Genomic DNA, 13,917 nt, shown 5'->3' with positions numbered 1-13,917 from the left:
TAATATTTTAACTAATGTATTCTTTGTCATGAATAAAACTGGTTAAAAATGCATTGCGTTCATTTTAATGAAATAATTTGATGCCACATTAGATATACTTGCTTCATAATTTAATTAGCTGCAGCTATATTTATTCAGTGTTGCCCGGGAGTCTGTACTTTCATTTCTATTTACCGTTTTTTTTTTTTTGTTGTTTTGTTTTTTTTTTTGTTTAAATTGCATATATACTTGTGAGTTTTTCTTTTGTAATTAAATTTATAAATAACTAAGACCCACAATTTAGATCATTTTTTTTTAGCTATTTTCTAACTTATTTTGAGAGTAAAGTCAAATTGTTCAGTTGTGTACCAAGTTTATATATAAGAAATGATAATAAAATTTGACTTAATTGATATCAGTCAGAGACACGTTTGATGATTGGTGATATTGTGAAACTATAGTAAATATTAATATTAAATACATTTTATTATCATTTATTATTAAATAGGATATTGAGTCCTTTGTTTGTCCAAAATCTGATGTTCCAGTTATAAGAGGTTTGTTTGCTGTTTGTTTTTACATATATATATATATATATATATACACACACACACATACACACGCATACTCACAACTTTCTTCAAAGCCACAATTTTTATACTTAATATTTGAAGTATCCACACATTTTTTTTTCTACTTGCTAATGGAAGTGTCAGTTTTGTGGTAAGCTGCTTCTGTTTATAATTTGACTTTCTAAAGACTTTTGAATTCTGATTTTGAATTCATTCAGATCAATATTATAGATATTTTAACTATTTTATTATCAATGAGTTTCATTGGTTGAATTTATAGTCATTTTACTATATTTGGATTCATGGACATCATTTTCAATATCCTTCTACAATTTAAATCATTTTTTGAATATTGCAATTTTCAACGTTTTCAATTTTTATGCTAACAATATTATAACAATTCTATACTTTTATTTTGCTAGTGATTTGCTCTGAAGAAAAAAGACTAATTTTTAAAACTTAAATAATCTTTTATATTCCATGTTTTTGAACAATAAATTTTGTCAATTTTAATTTGCACCACTTAATTCCCTTTGAATAAATATATATATAAGCTGTGGCTTTCATGACATGAACAAAAAAGAATTTACATTAGTTGAAACATTAAAAGTGAAAGATACCAGAAATAAGACTTCATTTAACTCTAATAAGAAAAAAAGATATTGCCAAAAAAGGTATGAACCAGAGACCCTCAGAATGACACAGGACACAATAGAGAGAAAATTGTCAGAAAATTTCCAAAAATCACTCCAAGAAAACTTTCAATCTGAAAAGATCCAAATAAAAGATCCACCAATGTTTTTGTTCATTAACAAAGAAGAGAAGTCTATAATGCTCGCCTTATGTACTCCATCTCGGTAGTTGGTGGTGGAATGTCCAACACTCTAAGCTTTTTCTTTGACATGTTGCTTAGCATCGATGAAAACAACAAATCAGGAGTTGCCTAAACAAACTGGTTGAAATCATCTGGAAGTCAAGAATACAAAAAAATGTACACCAACATATTTTATTTATAGGATAATTCAAACTCATCCCATGTAAATACAATCATTTTTTTTTATATATAGAAAAGATATAGCCTTAATTTTTATAAAATGATTAGATAGAAAAAGAAATTATGCAGAACATGGCTTGTTTCTTTTGAATAAAATTTTGAAAACAAATTTAGTCGTTCAATTACATAATCTGTTACAATCAGGTGGGGAACAGACTGAAATCCTTCTGACTGCAACTTTTGTAGAGTGCTAACTTCCAACATAGTTGGCTGGAAATCTGATTCCGAAATCGATTTAAAAAAAGGAAACTTCAATTCTTACAAAAATTATAAACTTCTAATCTGACAGACTCATTCGAGTTGACTGGAAAAATATTTGAACTCAAAGTTGGTTTTAAAAGAATCCACCTCAGATTACTCTCGCTTTGGTTACATTTAAAACAAAAATAATTTAAAAATAACAATTCTATAAAAAAAAAAAAATAATAAATTAATAAAAAAATAAATAATAAATAAATATTTAAATAAATAAATTTTTAAAATTATAAAAATATGTAAATAAATAAATTACAAAAATATTTAAATAAATAAATTGAAAATTTAAAAACATTTAAAAAATATCACTGTTGAAGAAAATACACAGATTTTACTACTAAATTCTTTTCATTTTAACATCATGGCACAGAAAAGAAAAAAAATATGAGGAAGACGTATCATGTAGAAATATTGATTTAAAACAAATGTTTGTTTATTCTTCAAAATCTTTGCATTGCATTATTTTGGTTTATAAATATAACATACATATTTCATTTTAACATTGAAAAATAAATTTAAAAATAGGGAAAAAATGTAACCAATTTTTTGGTTTAGCATTAAACTTTTCTCTATTCACAATGTCACATTTTAAATGTATATCTACATATAACATGACATTTAATAAATTCCAGTTTAGCAAGCAAGTAGAAAGATTAATAATTTCCACTTTATTACTCTCCATATAAAATATATTTGATATTTCAACCAAGAGTGTTAGTTCTTATTCTGCTAAGAACATTTGTAGCCTATCAATTTGATTCATCCATCAGTTCAGTGGTTTCGGTATATATCTGAGATCAAAAACTAATAAAAAAACACAATATGGCAGTGAGTAGTCATAGAATTCAGCTGATAACCAACCAACAACTAGCACCGAAATACATGGCCTTGAAAAAAGGCTGAATCATATAAACTATCAAAGAAGTCCACGGTGGTGAGAGAGTTCTGATAAAATATATAATTTTTTGAATAAATGCTTAAAATTCTGATTTTAAATTAAAATTTTTAACATGTTTATTTGTTTACAAAGATTAGTCTCTTGTCTCTTAATAGGGACAGAGGCATACATATTGGAAGGGAAAGGGGTACAGGCCCTAATCATTGCACAGTATAGGTTATATTTTAATATAAAATTTATTTTTTCTAAAGATTAACAAACATGTTATATCAGAGAATTCGATAATATAAACTGGTATACATCTACATCCACATAATTTTATAGGGTGTGCCTCGCTGCTTCGTGATCTGGGTAAAAGTAGCAATTGAGAATCCGTTCTTAACAATCAGCCTAACAGGTGCAGGATTCAGTACCTGTCAAACTGAGGTATACTTCCTGGGTAGTACCTAACAGGTCAACCCTTCCAGGTCTTGCTACCTGTCTTTTGGGTGGAGTAAGTTCATTACTTACTGTCTGGGGCTGCTCAGGCAATTTTTGCTAGGTCAGAGTGTTACTTCTTTAGGGGTGCTGGTTGACACTTCCACCTTCTGACATTGTGTCCCATCATGCTGCGTAGGACGCATGTTAATGCATACATCCTTAAGAAATAGTAGATTATAGTCAGCTGAGATACTTCACTACCGGAAGCAATGACAAAGCAAACAAACAAACAATTCCTTCGCTATTGTTCTCTCACGTCTGTGTCTCCCCTGTGCATGTACTCTTTTTTATGTTTTTCCAATCTTTTTTTTTATTTATTTAATGATCATTAAAAAGTTTTTCAGCCTTATTTTAAATAAAAATTATTGAAATTTGTTTTATTTTATTATTATTATTATTGGAAACACTTTTTTGTTCTTTTTTTTTTTTATAAGTTTCCAGTTCGTAACTTTTTGTTTTTTTTCCCCTTTTTTGTAACTTTGCCATTCAGATATTTTACATGAATATGAGTATGAATTTACCTTTTTGTTTGGATACCAAACATTCATCCGTTATTTCAGAGATTCAAACTGAGAAATTTTTATAGGATTCTAACCATCCCTATAAGCACAGTTGTTTGGATTTCTTCTGCACTTGGTTCATTGGATGTATTCACCAAGTGATTTTTAAATACTTTTTCGTGGGTCTGGTTGCTTCTATGATTACTGGAATGATGGAGATGTGTTATATAAGACTTTGATATTTAGTTATCTTCTTCCTTAGAGCTCTGTTTAAATGAAGTATTATTAGGGATACTGACTTCAACTAAGGTTGTTACTTTTTCCTTATTGTCCCATACTATTATGTCAGGTTTCACAGCTCCATTTTCTAGGTATTACACAGTATGCACATACTTTTCAATCAGTTAAACTAGCAATGGACTGTACATGTGATATGAATTGAAAACTACAGAATCCACAAACAAATTCTATTTTTTCAATTGACAAATAGACACTGAAATTATGGCAGATCTAAACAGATACAAGAATATAATTAAAAGAAATCTCAAAGATTCTCAAATACGGACAGCTAGAAAAAAGGCTAAATTACCTAGAGATTAATACTGCATAGCAGATCACTAACAGCCGTTAAAGGAATTCCGTCAAATAATGGTGATGAAGAGCTGCTCATAAAGACAAATCATCTCACAATGCTCCCTCTGGTGTTATTAATAAACCAGAACAGTTGAGAAAGTACCATGTTGGGATACAAATGTAGAGAAGACTAACATATTTTAATCGCTTGCAGTCTTCCACTTATGCTGCTATATGTTTAGAATTTGTCTCCAATTCTATTATGAAAGTCTCAACACAAGTCACATCCCACAACCACTTGTGATAGGTGTAATGGGACCTCGTAATGGGGTTATAATATAGAAGGGGCCACACAACTCACCTCCCTTTTATATATATGTGTATTCAGTAGACAGTGCCCACACATACAACGCCCATGAGTGAGATTGCGAGTGGATGTGAAGCAAATGAATAACCCCATCCAAGCACCCTATCATGTCACATCGCCATTTCTCCCCCACACCAATCCCCATCTCAAGGGCAAAGTGTGCAAGCCAAGAAAGATCAACTTTCGCGAGAAAACCACGCTACATGGTGATGAGGATGAATGGTGACATGCAAAACTGTCTTACTCACAGCACCTCATAACGATCCACAGTGGAAAACTAGACGTAACAGTGCACCAAAGTCAATTTAATGGAAATGACTGCAACAGAAAAGGACGAAGCAGCCTACAGATTTTTTTCAACATAGCAGAAAAGGGCAGATCACCAGCTACGGTATCACTGGTAATGTTTTCTCAATCATTAAATCATTTCTCTCCAATAGGTTCATAAGAGTAGTGGTTGATGGGCAAAAATCAGAGGCCCACAGTATTTATACTGGAGTCCCTCAGGGGTCCATCCTGGGCCCAACTCTCTTCCTGATCTACATCAATGATCTCCCAAAACACATACTTAAATCATTCGTTGACATCTATGCTGATGACATGACCATCTATGGCAACACATCAAAGGCCATAAATGACAAGCGCATGGTACAGTGGGGGAAGAGGTGGCTGGTTACTTTTAATGCATCCAAAACCAAGCTTCTATCTTTACATCATCAACGTTCTGATCCCCATCTGGCACCAATTGAAATGGATAGCTCTCATCTTGGAGAGGCTCAATGTTTTGACAAGCTTTTGGGTTTGACCTTTACTCCTGATCTGAAATGGAACACGTACATCAGGTCTGTTGCCAAGGATGCTGGGAAAATGGTGGGATCCTTCTACCGCTTCAGAAGATATTTCACTACTGATGCAATTCTCTATCTGTATAAAAGCCAAGTACGTCCAAGGATGGAGTATTGCTGCCACATCTGGGCAGGAGCTGCCAAAAACAGCCTATCCTGCCTTGACAGAGTACAAAATAGACTTCGTAGCTTAGTGGGGGGTGCCCTTTTCTCTTCCCTGCAGCCTCTCTCCCACAGAAGAGACGTTGCGAGCCTGTCTTTGTTTTATCATTATTTCCATGGCAAGTGCTCGTCTGAGCTCAAATCTCTCGTCCCACTTCGCTAATCTTTCACGAGAAACACCCGTCTGGCTAAAACTACTGTCAATAATATTCCCCACTCTTTATCTGTGCCATAATAAAAACGTAGATTCCATGAACAGAGCTTCTTTCTCAGAAGTGCACGACTGTGAAACTCTCTTCGTTTGCCTGCTTCCCACCTGACTACAACTTGGATGTCTTCAAGTCCAACATAAACAAATTCCTGACAAACCGCCCTCTTAAGAAAAAAAAGTCCAAGATTTGCAAACCTTCTTTCAAGACATGAAAAACTAATCGTCTTTCCCGCAGCACCTTGAAAAACGCACAGTGGCAAACCAAATGTCACAGTGCACCCAAGTCAATTTAATGAAAATGACTGCAATGGAAAAGGGCAAAGCAGCTCATAAAATTTCCAATGTAGCAGAAAAGGGCAGACTGCTAAAAGAATGTTTATGGTTGAACAAAAACTAAGATATATATATATATATATATATGGTTTTAAATAAAATAGTAGGCGGAAGTTTCTCGAGAGCTCTTTCGGCTATCATCTCTTCAGGAGCAAATCGATAGCAATCTAAATAGTATTGTGACGAAAATAAAGAGTTCTAGCTCTCGAGAAACTTCCGCCTACTATTTTATTTAAAACCATATATAAATTCTGTACCTCTAAACATTTATTTATATATATATATATATATATATATATATATATAACATATATAAAAATATTATGACTGAAAGAACTGAAACGTCCACAGATGTCTATGTAGCAAAATAAAGGGCAGACCACCAAAAGGAAAATGATGCTTGAATGCAAGCAGAGAAATATCTAATGAGATAGATATACATACATAGAAATGAGCAGGGCAGCTTGTGGACTTTCCAACATAGCAAAATAAAGGGAAGACCACAAAAAGGAAAATGATGCTTGGAGATAAGCAGCAGTGCATATAACATATACATCCATGACATTGTGACAAGAAAGAATTAAGCCACCTATAGACTCTCCCATGTAGCAAAGTACATGCCAGACCTCTAAAAAGATACGCTAAAGTTTGAGCTGAGGCATATATGAAGATAAATGCATACAAGCATGAAGCGTATGAAAATACAAAAGGGGAAGTTGGCCATAATACATTAAATAGAAAAGACTTTGTCGCTATGCTAAGAGAATTTATTTATCAAAAAGTATAAGTAATGAGATTATCCCTCAGAGCATTAGAAATCTCGACCCCTCAGAAAAAGAAAGAAATATATAAATGAGACCTAAATTAGATTGGATGGTACCATTATGCAGTGAATCTTTGAAAACCTTTGAAGAAAAAATAATTTCTCTTGGACATTTTATTTGTTTGGATAATACCTGTTTCCTCAGCTAAGTATTTTACATTCACTTTCCCCATTTCTCCAACCCATTCCATCCCCAGTGAATTGTTGAGTTAGATATTTTGTTTAAATATGTTTTTGTGTTTGGACTTAAATAATCATTTCACATGATATACAAAAAAAGGTTGTTTATTTTGTTGACCTTTTTCCTTCATTCGCCCCCTCTCCCACCCATTGAGTTTTGTCTGCATAGTCTTTGGAGATTAATAAATCTTATAGTGTCATTGCTCAGTCGTAAAATATGCTTAAATATGATATTTTGATTAGTGCAGATTTCATATTTATTATATCATATTGGACCCAATATATAGCAATGATTTTCAAAGTTAAAAAAAAAAATGACCTGTGCGCCACCAATAAGAATCAAAACCAAAACGTTTAGCTTACAAGTTACTTTTTCCTTTGACGTTAATGCCTGAGCTATGAAGACATGTTTGCTGCAAAGCTAAACATTAAAGCATGAACCAATAGCTACTATGTTATGCATGCATATTCGTAATGCCATCGTTTGATATTCACCTGACAAATTTCATTTCTCTAATTGTCACACTTTTGCCCCACTTTTCCCTGGCTAAAACAAATATAAAGTTCGAATACCCTATATATTAAGTTTCATGTCTGTAGACTAAAAACTGACAAAGGAGTTTGGTAATCAACATTTTTTAAGCAAATATATATATATATATATATATATATATATATATATATAGAAAAAGGTTTGTGTTTACTATAAACTTTTTATGCAAATATTATGCAGGTATAAATCATGTAGAATATATGCATGAATATAATTACATGTAATAATTAACTTAAGATGATCATCCCATAAGAAAACCGAAAAAAAAAAAACTAATTAGAAATTAATTAAAATGAATGTTAAAAAGAATATGCAAATTAGCTAGAGCTTTTGTAGATGAATGCAATTCCACAACCCATATATAACAAAGTTGTATTTTCTTTTTAAATAAATAGAAAAAAGAGTTTTTAATATGAATATCAATACACACAAATATATATATGTGTGTGCGTTTATCCTTATTGTTGTGTTCTGTCATTTCCTTTTCTTTTGCTGATTGTGCGGCTCACTGGGTTATTTCATAATGATGCTGATCAAGAACCTAATAGATGCGTTATTTAGGTCCTAACACTTCACAGCTGATACATCTATTTTACTTTTATTATCAATGAGATATGCGATTCCAGGATACAGCCTAATTTGAAATTCCCATTCAGAAATCATTACCGTAATATGGCAGTGCAGGTCTGAAGCATACCGTAACAGGTATTATGTGGGTTCTCTTATTCCTACAAATATTTTTCTTTGACTATATTCTGTTGTACATACATCGTCAACTATTATTTTGGTTATTACAATCTATTCATTGAACGAAGGGCTTTTAAGAAAGAAAATTTGTTTTCCTCCTAATTATAAATTTGTGAACACTTTAAGACAAACAATAAAAAGGTTTATTTAATATAGAAAGTAGACCAACCAGGGAGAAGTAAACCGTTTATTCAGCAAGGGCTGGTATGTCTAAGCACCCAGTTGGTCAGCAGCTTCTACAGTGAGAGTTGTTGTGGGCAGTGGCAGGAGAGAAAGAGAGATCTGTATTGCTCGCTGGTTGAGTTCTTTCTGCTGTCTGATTGTAGTTCCCTAAATGGTACTAAAGAAGTTCCTTGGGAAACAGATGAATCAATCCACCCCACCAGCTGATTGGTCAGTGCGTAGCCGAATTACTCTGCAGGATGGGGGAGGGGCATTGATTCACAAGAGAAAATAGATCCTTATTTTTTTTGTTGCTACAGATCCATAGCATAAATTGGGAAGGCAAGAGGAGAGAGAGAGGGGAACATTAGTCCCCCAGCACTGGCACTGGATATCAATTCTCATCAAGCTAAAAAATCTAAAAGCCTTTGAAAAATATTGCATGATTATCCCCATCAGCAAATCCTTTCATCTACAAATGTTTGTTGGCCTTTAATCTGCTGTTTCATAAGAGACAATGTCTACTCTATAATCTAAAGTCAAGTTCAGACAAGCTGTCTCAACCTATCAGGTAGCAGCAATAACCAATGGTGTACAGACATTGCCACATCATCATCACCATCCTAACATAACAAGCTATTACTTTTTTTTCTTAATCTGTGTCTGATAAATAATTGTCCAATTGCTGACGAGGGATGATTAGATCGCATCAGATGAAGTTGATTAACTCAATGGATCATTCAAGTGTTACTAATGGATCAACAATATAAACTCTTCTTTTATCACAAGTAAGGTCAAGGTCACTCCTATTTTAAATACTTGCTTTAGAAACATTAAATAAATTTAACAGGATATTTTTTAAAGTAAATGAAGTATAATGATAATATCTACTCTTATATAAAAGTCTCTTTGTGTGTGTGAGTTCCTTCCTCATAGGCTCCGAAATGACTCAACCTATTTTTTGCAAATTTTAAACAAAGCTAATTTATATGTCTGGCAGTGTTCTTAGATCTGTTTTGTACAAAAATTCATCCAATAAGTATCGAAAATAAAAAAAAAATCTGATCTTAAAAATAGCTTTTCTCTCTTATACATAAAAACAATTTTTACAGAGAAATATTTTACATTATACCAGCCAAGAGAGATAATAAAATTTCAGCAAATAATTTCTTAAAAAACAAAAACAAACAAACAGATTTATTATAACCTGGAGATATCAATCAGTGGTAGACCATTCGACTAGAGATCGAATGATCCCCTATTCAAACTTGGGTGTACCTCACCATTTTATTTAATTCTTTTCTTATTAATGATACGATAAAAGAGGTACAATTTAAAATTGCCACAAATTATTTCTTTGTTTGCATATTTTAAAACTAAACATTAATCAAAAGTGACTTTTCCAGGGCTTATGTGACATTGTAAACTTTTTCAGCTTATGTGACATTGTAAACAAATACAGACCAAATTCGATGAACGAAATTGTTATTGTCTTTATTTTTATTTATTTATTTTTTTTTTTTTCGAATTAGTCCATTGGGAAATCATTCCTTGTAATATATAATAATCAATGGCGGATTGATTCTACAATAATACATACGCAATCTGCATAAATTAAAATATCAATTATCGATTAAAAAGCTTGCCCTATCTTTGAATACCCTTTATGTAAAATTTCAAATGTTTAGACCAAAAATTGGCTGAGTAATTTGGTAGAGACCGCAGATTTTTGTAAAACTTTGACTCCAACTTTGACTTCTTAACATTTATTTTTTTGGGGATAAAATCAAATTAAAATGTTTGATCCATGTCCAAGTAACCTACATTTAAAATTACAAGTGTTTAGACCTAAAATTGGCAGAGGAGTTTGGTAGAGTGTTCAAAGGTCAAATCGTTGAACTTTGACCCATTGACAGCCAAATTTCTGGCTGAAAAGAGATTAAAAATATTTTCCAAAATTTCAATACCCCTTATGTCAAATCTCGAGTCTCTGAGCCAAAAATTGAGTTATTTGGTAGAGAAATGTATACAAACACACACACAGACATTTTCACTTTTATAGATATACTAGCGAGGGGTACCCGGCGTTGCCCGGGTGTTTGGAGGTGTGTCGAAACTCGGGGGGGGGGGAGTAAAAAAAAAAAAGTAAGTATGAGGATCGAATCCGAACCGTCGAGGCAAAGTTGTAAATTAAAGTGTGAAAAAAAAAAAAGTGCGATGTTAACCATTGCCCCACCGCAAGATGCTAACAGAAACACATTTGAATTTATTTAATTACTTGGATTTGGCAGGTGCCCGTTTTAATGAGTTAATGAGGTCAAGTTTGACTGCGGGATAGTATTTTCCCAAGATGTTATAGGAAAAAGACTAACCCACATGCGGCGAGCGACAAATGTTGAATATTTATCTTTCCGAAATCGAGCAAATTAAATAGACAGGCGAGCTTCATTGTTAACTGTGAGATATTATGATTTATATGTGATATAAAAAGTTTTAAAAAGTTGTGAAGCGACCGACTGCTTCTCTGAAAAAAGCCTTTTGTAGACATACAGAAAAAGCGAACGCACATACATACATTTTCGCTTTTATATTTATAGATAGATTTTAATTTTATTTATAACTTGAAAATTATAAGCATCAAAAATAATAATAGAAATGTTAATATGTGGTTATGAGCTAGTAGCAGAAGCAGGAGTACATAAGGGCCCTCATTCATATTGAGTGTTTTAACGAGGTTAAAGACTATAAATAAAAAATAATTTTAATTAATGTTACTTTACTTACATCTCTTTATAAAAATCAATGTTTTGTACATCCATAGGCTCTAATCTCAAAATTGAAAATTGTAAAAAATAAAAATAATAAAAATATGGTGTTAGGATTCCTCATTCAATCCTTGGGCAGCATTAAGTCTCCCTATTAGTAATCTATTAGGTCAAATATGTATGTTTAATGATAGTCAAATATGATGAATGACTAAAAATGTCATAAGACTTTTTTGATTAGATCTATGATCAGAACATGATTACATTTGTGTAGCCATTTATCATATTTATTATTATTACCATAATTATTCTTATAAAAAAACTAATATGCTGAACATTATTAAAATAATAGAAAATTCTCAAAATTATTATTACATTATATTAGTTTGGATTTGAAAGTTATATAAAGAAAAGAAAATAGAAAAGAAAAGTTTATTATCAGATTAATTTACTGAACCAATCCAAATTAATGGATTGATTTAAATAAATTAATTTTATAAAAAGTTACTACCAAAATGGTGCTGAATCACAAACTTCGTTAAGGCTATGGATGAATGCTATGAGAACATTAACCAAAATAATTGAGAGACAAGTTTAGTGCGAATTAACTTATATAACAAAGAAATTGATTAAAAAAAATCGACTAAGTTTCTGTTTATTAAGGAAACCAGAAAAAAGAAATTAATAGTTTCCCATGAAAATAACTTATAATACTGAGATTAAAGTCAGTAAAATGTAAGTTAAAAAGAAAAAGAGGAAACCAATCTAAATTAATGAATAAATTCAACTGAATGGCTAGAAATGGCTATCCAAAAGTGCCCAACGTTTAAAGAAGAAATATTAATTCATGAGGTGTTAGTTATTAATAAGTACAAATCAAAACATTGTTATACCAGTGTAGCAAACTTATTGGCGTTTATCTTTATGCCAATTTTTGAAGCGCAAGATTGCATCTTGTCAATGGCCAATTGAAATTTCATTCAATATAACAATATCATCAGCATAGTCGTAATTCAATATTTGCAGACCATGACTTACTAATACACCATGAAAGTTGGTCAGTACATTCAATGTGTTTCAGTTAATAGCAGAATTGAAGAGCATAGGCGCGAAAATGCATCCTTGTGAAGAGTGAATGTAAAAGAAGCATGACTCTTAACCATACATTCAGACTTTGGTGTGGATAGAGAGATAGTAAACTTTGATTAGGTCGAGCGTGTTTGGGGAGATGCTATCAGCATGCTTGACGTTCCAAAGGGCTCCATGGACAACAGAGTTAAATGCAGTAGCAAAGTCAACGAAGCAGCTAAGTCTTTTGCTGGTAGCTCCAGTGGTGTGCAAATATTCTTCGGGAAGTGAAAATCTAATCTCCTTCCAAATGAAAAACAACCGGTTGTCCTTAACATGGAAACCCTTGAGGAAGTCAATCAGTTCAAATATTTTGGATCCGTCGTCACCGCAACAGACTAAAGGGAGGAAGACAACTTCAAATGCATCAGTAATGCTTATACTAACTTCTGTCAACTTCGATCATGGCTCAGATTTAGAAAAGAAATAAGACTGAACACTAAAGTCAGAATATACCATGCCCTTATCCTCCTTTATGGCTGCAAGACTTGGCCTATGCGAGCAAGTGACCTACACAAACTAAAAAGTATTCAATTATCGCTGTCTATGCTGAATCCTCTGTGTCTGCTGGCAACAGTTTATCCCCAACAGTATCATTCGCATTCACTACAAGATTCACTCCCTCCAAAAATTTCTCCTTGCCAGATGCATTCATTGGTTCGGGCACACCCTTCGACAACATACAGGTGACTTCAGCCATGAAGTCATTGACCCTGCAGCACCATCAGGCTGGAAGAAACCAGGCTCAGGACAGTGAAGCAAAATGCTGAACTGATTCTGGGCCCCACCTTTACAGAGTCCATTGCTGGAACTGCAAATGGCTTGCACTCATAGCAGAAGCAGCCTTAAATCACAAGGCGAATGTTCAGTGGTAAACTTGTTGGAACAAACTGTCCCAACTGTCCCAGGGTGAATGCCATAACTATAACCACAATCATGAGTGTAGCAAAACCTATACATGTCCGTATAAATATTTATATATATATATCTTTTTCCATCAGTAGATTTGTGTTTGTATGCATATTATGAATTCCTCCTCTCCTTTTATATATATTTCTGTATGTGTGCAGATTCAGCTGGCGAGGGGATTAAGGTTTATACCTCTACCAAAGTATTAGCATGTAATTGAACACAATATATCCGATAGGATTTGAATCAATATTCTGTGTTGAATGATGATGAATATTATAAGAGTATTAAACTGATTAACAGAATAAATATTCATCTGAATTGGCCGAATGCTATTTATTAAACCAATCACACAACCATCATAATCCATCTATCTTATTAACTCTCATTCTCAAGTGGACATTGGCCTTGATAAATGATA

At 32.6% G+C, this 13,917-nt stretch overlaps 1 protein-coding gene and 1 long non-coding RNA gene across 6 annotated transcripts in view; one reads left to right on the top strand and one right to left on the bottom strand.

The window, feature by feature from the left end:
• LOC145243562 (putative phospholipid-transporting ATPase IIB) overlaps positions 1–13,917 on the bottom strand; it is a 392,356-nt gene that overhangs the window by 237,508 nt on the left and 140,931 nt on the right. Inside the window, exon 2 of one of the 5 annotated variants that reach the window (XM_080106656.1) lies at positions 1,391–1,517. The exons of the other annotated variants lie outside the window; for them this stretch is intronic. Within the exon in view, the coding sequence (XP_079962782.1) occupies positions 1,391–1,467 (77 nt within the window). The 5' untranslated portion in view covers positions 1,468–1,517. The remainder of the gene's footprint in view (positions 1–1,390; positions 1,518–13,917) is intronic. 5 annotated transcript variants of the gene reach the window in all.
• Positions 1–13,917, top strand: part of LOC145245140 (uncharacterized) — a 119,178-nt gene that overhangs the window by 35,969 nt on the left and 69,292 nt on the right. The window lies entirely within an intron of this gene.

Source organism: Euprymna scolopes, chromosome 1 (genome assembly GCF_053919585.1).
Source record: "Euprymna scolopes isolate OS-2025 chromosome 1, ASM5391958v1, whole genome shotgun sequence".
Lineage (NCBI taxonomy): Eukaryota > Metazoa > Mollusca > Cephalopoda > Sepiida > Sepiolidae > Euprymna > Euprymna scolopes.
Note: the sequence above shows the minus strand (reverse complement) of the source record. Positions and strands in the feature narration are given on the sequence as shown.